A 7,395-nucleotide genomic window follows, 5' to 3' on the forward strand; every position below is an offset into this window, starting at 1 on the left:
CTTAGTCACTAATCGCTGTAACTCAAAAACTACGCAACGTACGAACTTCAAATTTGGAATAGAGGTTCTTCTCATATTTTTACCGTGCATGTTTAAAGGATTTTCAAAAATGTCGCGTTTTAGTGGAGTAATTAACAACTATATTTACTCATCGTCAATACGTATTGTGCTGCACGGCACGGGCTCATGGAGTCATGGCAGCCCTCAGGTTTCCAGCTACCTGCAACCTATCCTTTTTGTCCGAAGGTCAACAATAAGAATTGTTCCGAGAAGTTTATAGATAAAAATAATCTCATGTATCTCGAGTACACCAATTTAAATACTTAAAACAAAAAAATTTGAATACTTAAATTATAATACAATTTTAATACTTAATACACCAATATAATATACTAATATACTCCTATTATATAATAATCGTTAAACGATAAAATGCACACCGATAACATAAACCCATACAAATTCTATTTATGAGTTATCTCTCTATTATTGCCTTGCCACGGTCACGGTGTCTATACACTATAGTACTATACGGTACCTATACATTCTTATGGGCATGCGAACAAAATATATTCATTTCATTTGCTCGCCGTACTTCCAGCAGTTCGGACACGCGTGACATATTCCAACATGGCACACGACTTCAACTTCCTAATTTTACATAAAAATCTAATTGAAGAAACTATCTGTACAGGCTGCGGTATGGGAGAAACAATTTTAATACCTTTGATTCCATCTGACTACCACTTTCAATTCAAACGGCTACAGTTTCCCGTTGAGGTATGTTTTGCCACGACAACATTAGCAAAGCGCAAGGACAGTCTTTGAAAGTGGCAGGAGTGAATTTAAGGATAGACTGTTTCTCCCGTGGCCCGAAGGACAAACCAAAAATATTGTATACAAGAAGGTATTGTGAAAAATGCAAAACGGCTTTGCACAAAAAGACTATTTTGCACATCACCATGATGTTACCCATAATATATTCTAAAATAATATTGTAAATATGAAAAAAACAAAATACACATGTGGCTACAATGTTATAATTTATACTTAAAAAGACTTGCTTCCTCCAGTGTTTTACAGTTTTACACTTAAAAGGAGTTTTTCCGGGCAACGTCCGGTAATTCAGCTATAGTATTATCATAGAAACAAGTGGTAACGTGTAACAAAGCATGCGATGAGTGACCTGCAAGAGTTAAGTCCAATTATTAATAACAAAATAATATAATTATATGAAATACCAGTTACCAAATGGTTGTTATACAATAACTCGTTTAAAATATTTCAAATAATTATTGTTGCCTGCAGGCCGTGGGCTGTGGCCGGAGCCGGGCGCGGCAATGCGAATGCCGGTCGCCGGTTCTCTAATAGTCTAATCTATACTGTTCTATTACTGTCCGCCAGACCGGCGGATGTCGTTGCGGCGTTGCCGAGTGGTCAGTACGAAGCGTCGGCAAAAGGATAACAGGCAGAGCCAGACTGCCCTTCTACAGTGTACAGTAAAAAGTACTATAGAGTACACTACTAGACGGTCGTAGACTATACCTCGTACTACCGTAGAACACTGTACAACAGTACACTATAATAGTACTAGTTGTACTACAGTACGGAGAGTCCATGGTCGTGTAGTAGTGTCTGGTACTCCCAAGTCTAATAACTCTAAAGTGTCTAGCCGGCAGTCATTTTGTCTTTGAAAAGTAAAAAAAAAAAAACTATTAAGCCAGTGTTACCAATGTTCAAATTAAAGTTTTGGGGGACCACTTCTGACAGTAGAAAACATAATGCAATAAGTCAAATCTACATTCTATACATCGTGTGATACGTCTTGACTGTTGAGACTCGAGTGTTGATATTATTATGCCTTTATGCTGCGTCCACGGTGGATTAATCCAAGTTGTATGCCTCCTTACACCATATACCTGCTATAGTCAATGCTATTGATAAATATTAATTTACTCCAACTTTGTCAATTTTGCAATCAGAAAAAAAAACGATTTCTGCCTAAACTAAATTATTTTGTGTTGTCCGAGCGACTAAGTCCAAGTAGTAGGTTCCTACCAATATTATTTGTTTGAGGAACTCTTGTCGTACGCGATCTACCAAACTTGTTTTCAAGTAGTGCGCGATCTACCAAAAATAGTATTTAATTTCCGTATTATTTTCATCACAACGAAATAATAATATGCAAAGATTATACAAGTATTATTTTTATAAAATACCTTAAACTAAAAATGTTTTTTCATGTCTTAAAGAAAATCGTCAAATATTGAATCTACGGACGGATGAAGTGATCGCCAACACTCTTCTTTCAACTGCCTTTCGAGTAAAGGTGAAGCTCCGTTTACTTTTATACCGTATCTTTTCTTCACAATACGCCGAAGACCCTCGATTGACTGAGTATGTGCTCCTGTACTTGGATCAATAAAATTTAGACTATGATTTAATAATCTAAAAATTAATCTTAAAATCGTAAATTATCTTGGCACCGCTCGGCGCACGGAAAACCAGTAGATCGCCGATTTAGGTAGATCGTGTACGACATCATCACTACCTTGTTTAATTGCTATATTGAAATGGCTGCTTTGAGTGACGATGTATATTATTCATAAATCTAGTAGAAACTCAAGACGAACCCCGGAGTGAATGAAGGTGTATATTATGTGGCCTTTCTACAACGCCGTACGTCGGCGTACGACCATAATGTGATATGATTGAAATGCATTAAAAGATGTATAATCCTTAACTATAAGATTCAGAAAACATCAGTGGAGTTACTGAAAAACGTATTTAGAGGTTTACAAAATATTATGAATGTAAGAACACTTTTAAACATTAAATTCTTACAATAATCTGTAGTAGGTATGGGTAATTGAATAGAAAAAACGAATTAGATAAATAAAAATCATTACAACATTTAAATGTCTCGTAACTAAAAATTATAAATTAAAAAATATAACAAATAATATGAATATACAAAAAAAGGCTACCCAGATCCTTATCTAAATAGTCTCTTTGCAGGTGTGTACAATACGTCATAATTGTCTAATTAACTTTTTAACTTAACTAGTGTAATTGACTGTTGAAATGACTTAGCTTATACATTATGTACAAATATATTAATATATTAATTTAATTCAAAATACTCAGTATTATAGTATTATACCAACTATTAGTTTTTCCCTTTATTTAAATAATTGAAAAAAAATTCTATATATTCTAAAAATGTACTGAGTATAGTCGTATAGATCGGCTGGCATGTTATTTCTTTTTTTTATAAAAGGAGATCGATAAATATAATAAAGTATTATTTATATTTATATGGTGATAAAATGTATTCATGTGCATATTTATTATAGTGCAGAGTAACTAAAAAGTAACACTTTTCAACTATGTATATTTAATTCAATATTCATCAATGAATGGATAATCCTTAAAATGCATGTTCCTAAAAAATATTTATAAACATTTTTAATATTGGTGAATACATTTGAAAATATATTTTAAACTTTTAAGTAGTAAATAATATTTTAGATACCCTTTCATGTGCACAAAACGGCCGTTGCAATCGAATGTATCAATTTGATCAATATCCTCTTGTTCAAGTTCAAAGTCCCATACCTCAAAGTTGGATTCAATACGACTCTTAGTTACGGATTTCGGAATAACCATAATTCCTCTTTGAATTTGGTATTTTATTAATATCTGAGCCGAAGTTTTATTATATTTTTCAGCGATTTCAATAATTTTTGGATCTTCTAAAAGAGTCGGGTCTTCAGGTTTTTTCCATGGGTTATCTGGACTTCCTAGTGGACTATATGCAGTTAATATTATGTCATGCTCGTCACAAAATTCTTTTAATTTCTTTTGGGTTAAATAAGGATGGCATTCAACCTATAAATAACAAAAAAGTATGAATTATACGAGCTCTACAAATTCCAGGTGAAATATAAGTGTATACGTACTTGATTGTTTACAGGTTTCACGGTAGCCACATCTAATATTTCTTGAATTTGTCTTCTATTAAAATTTGATACACCTATTGATTTGGTAAGGCCATTTTCTACCAATTCTTCCATTGCTTTCCATGTATCAATATATGAACCATTACCTTCAATTGTGTTACCGTCATCGTCTTTTGGAATGAAATCATCATTTAATCCGCCCTCCTAGTATTATGTTGCAGTAGTTTTACTATACGTATATAGTGGTACAAATATTGACGGTGTCTTTAGACACAATATATACTTACTTTGAAAGCCATAGGCCAGTGAATCAAGTATAAATCCAAATATTCAACTTGTAAATCTGATAAAGTTTTTTTTAACACAGTTTCTACAATATCAGGTTGATGAAAAATATTCCATAACTGAACACAGGAAAAAAATGTATAATATTGTATAAATGTTTCTATATATCTTTAGAATTTATAATGTAATTATTACTTTGCTAGTAATGAACATATCTTCACGAGCTACTACACCTTCATCAATTTTCTGATTAATAGCATCTCCTATTTCTCTTTCATTTCCATAAAACATTGCACAATCAAAATGTCTGTAGCCTGTATCTATTGCAACTTTCACTGCTTCTTCAACTTCTCCAGGTTTCGACTACATTATAAAATTATAATATACATAAAACTCACATCCCATATATTTCAACTATATTAACATTATACGTGATACGTTTACTTATTGTCTTACCTGATCTAAATAAAAATAATCATATGGTATACGCAAATGAAGTTATATCTGATTTACAGCTCACATACGTCATCATTAACGTTATTTTAGTGAATCACATTAAAAACCGTATGAAATGAGAAATGTTGAGAGTTACAAAATTAATTGGACACGTGATATTATGAATTACGATTATAGTTTATCTGTGACGGAACGAGTCCAGTTTTTTTTGTATTTATTAATTTGTCAGCGAGTTATGACATTAAAATTTGTATGTTACCTATGAGATTCACTAGATGATATTCCTACTTTTAAATTTAATGATCGTTAATTCAGTCATTAATATTAAACATAACTTAGTTAAATTAATTATTAGCACAATTGTATACGTTATGCGCTTATAAGACGAAAATGTGGATGTAGCGTTCAATTAAAAAGTTGTATAAGACCTTAAATGAATTAGTGAATTAATTAAATCAGGTTTTTTTTTATAGTTTAGAGAGGTCATAAATTATGTTTTCACTGGTTTCTGGGGTAGAAAAAAAACTACTGAAAATATCGAAAAATTGTGAAATTTATTACACATCCGTCCATACCCACCTAATATTACCGACAAGTTCAACACAAAAGACTTAAAGACTTAATATTCTATTGTAAGACAGAGACACCTACCTATTTTTTTTTTTTTTTTTTATTAGCTTTTTATTTTAAATCTAGCTCAACTATAACAATACACCTACCTATTAATAATTTATAAAATACTACTGTGCAAAATATCATCAAAAGTATTATTATATTATTAGTGTTTGTTAAATATAGACTACACAAATAGGTTTTAGTTATAAAATAATTTTTTTAATAATTTATGATGAATCTCTGTAAGCTTAAGTTTTTACTATGTTTCACTAGCGAGATATATTAGTTAATAAACCTTGATGGGATGACGTAGTTATCCTAACATTTAAAAATTAGTGAAAATCATTAAATAACATTACTTAATCACAATAATTACAGAAAGTTAATAAAAATTCCTATTTTAAAAAATTTTATATGAAGTTTTGACACGTATTTTTAGTATTGTCTAAATTATATTAGTACAGCATGTTCAATATGTATTGTTATGAAATTGAAATCGCTTGTGTATTTTTGCTTAATATGTATATTTGATTTGAAAATATTATGATTTTAATTGAAAAAATAAATTAAAACCAGTAGTTATGTACATTTTTTAAGAAAATATAGGTATTTTAATCATTTAATATAATAATATAATAATATTAATATTAATAATTACCTTCCATGTTCCAAATCCTAAAATTGGATACTCTTGACCATTATTAAATGTTACAAATTGATTATTTGATGCCATGTTTTCCAGTAAAACTATTTCGTTTTAGTTTTTAAAAGGAAATTTTTAAGTTTCCAATGAATTCGCCAAGTGTAATGTTTAAATAATGCAACGTAAACAACAGTGGAATGTAAAAGCCTTGCTGTGCATCACTGTACATTGATGATAAACTGAACAATGAACAGTGAATACAGGCATTTTTATTGTTGCCATAATTCATTTTACAATAGGGGTAGAGCAATCAATTTCAAGTATCTTATTGTTATGTTGTATAATTGATCTAATATCTTACAATTTATACAAGATAAATAATAGAATTTGAGGCGTATACAGTTTTACAGAATACTGTTTTGTATTTGCAGTGTTAGCCTTTGAAATAGATTTATCATAATATCAAAATAATTGTAAAATATTTTATTTTAGGCTGGAAAAATAAAATAGAATAGTTAACAATGCAATGATGTTGTCTATCATAATTAAAAACATTATCAACTCGGCAATACCCAGTAAAGTAGTATGACAGTACTCACTACTCAGTATAACAATTAACATAGTTTTAAACTCATTTATATACTTAGTCGAAATATTTATAATTCTAAAAGAATATTACGTAGTGTTTTAGCAGAACACGCCGAGAGAAGCCGATCGAATAACCTAATTGTGTATAGGGTAATTTATTACTGTTTATAGAAAATGCATTAATATTTAATTTAATGAAATTAATTTTTTATTGGTAAAAATATCTGTATGCCAATATGAAGCTGTTTAACGTCTTTTTCTATAGGTTAATAAGTAATTTAAAATGCATCATATATCACAGTTTTATTTTATTACATGTGTTGCGTAAAAAGAAAATATTCACATACAATTTGTTTACAAAACCATGTAATACATTATACTATCTTGCGTGGTTAATTTTAACTTTTTTAATTTTCTAATTCATATAAAATATAATAATATGATCTTACTGGTAGAATTTCTATTGTGTTCTAGAAAAACATGGGGTTCTATTTAACCATTCTTATTTAAAAATTCAGTTCGGTATTTTGATGTGTTATGTAGGACGTACGAGTAGCTACTCTGTATCAGGTAGGTTAATTTCTTCATACTAGCAATTCTTTTCTTTTCTTCAATATTATAATAGTACAATACTGAAACTAATTTAAATACTCATTTGCCCACTTTTTACAAAAATAACATAAGAAAGGATTACATAATATTTTATTTAGCGATTCACTCAAATGTGTTTATTATATAATATTACATAATATTATACATGGTTTATGGATAAATTGAATTTTTTTTAACAGTTAGGTAAATGTTTATTTAAAAAATGTAAATACATTTGGAAACTCAATTTTATAA

The 7,395-nt window shown here is 29.7% G+C and overlaps 1 protein-coding gene across 1 annotated transcript; it reads right to left on the bottom strand.

Annotated features, from left to right (window-relative positions):
- Nucleotides 1-3,270: 3,270 nt before the first annotated feature.
- LOC111031588 (aldo-keto reductase family 1 member B10-like) lies at nt 3,271-6,507 on the bottom strand. Its single transcript, XM_022311613.1, has 6 exons — nt 5,977-6,507; nt 4,443-4,610; nt 4,250-4,366; nt 3,963-4,166; nt 3,536-3,891; nt 3,271-3,445 (listed from the first exon to the last, which is right to left on the bottom strand). The coding sequence occupies exons 1-6, from the start codon at nt 6,049-6,051 to the stop codon at nt 3,403-3,405; spliced, it is 963 nt and encodes a 320-aa protein (XP_022167305.1). The 5' UTR covers nt 6,052-6,507; the 3' UTR covers nt 3,271-3,402.
- Nucleotides 6,508-7,395: the final 888 nt, after the last annotated feature.

This window comes from Myzus persicae, unplaced genomic scaffold, assembly GCF_001856785.1.
Source record: "Myzus persicae strain clone G006 unplaced genomic scaffold, MPER_G0061.0, whole genome shotgun sequence".
In the NCBI taxonomy this organism is placed as follows: Eukaryota; Metazoa; Arthropoda; class Insecta; order Hemiptera; family Aphididae; genus Myzus; species Myzus persicae.

Bases quoted from the DNA above. Each gene is read 5' to 3' on its own strand.
- LOC111031588 (XM_022311613.1), bottom strand. From the start codon at position 6,051: ATGGCATCAAATAATCAATTTGTAACATTTAATAATGGTCAAGAGTAT. The intron at 4,167-4,249 runs GTAAGTATATAT...ACATAATACTAG, and splicing joins ACTGGCCTATGGCTTTCAAA to GAGGGCGGATTAAATGATGA. The intron at 3,446-3,535 runs GTATCTAAAATA...AATATTTTTTAG, and splicing joins CGTTTTGTGCACATGAAAGG to GAACATGCATTTTAAGGATT.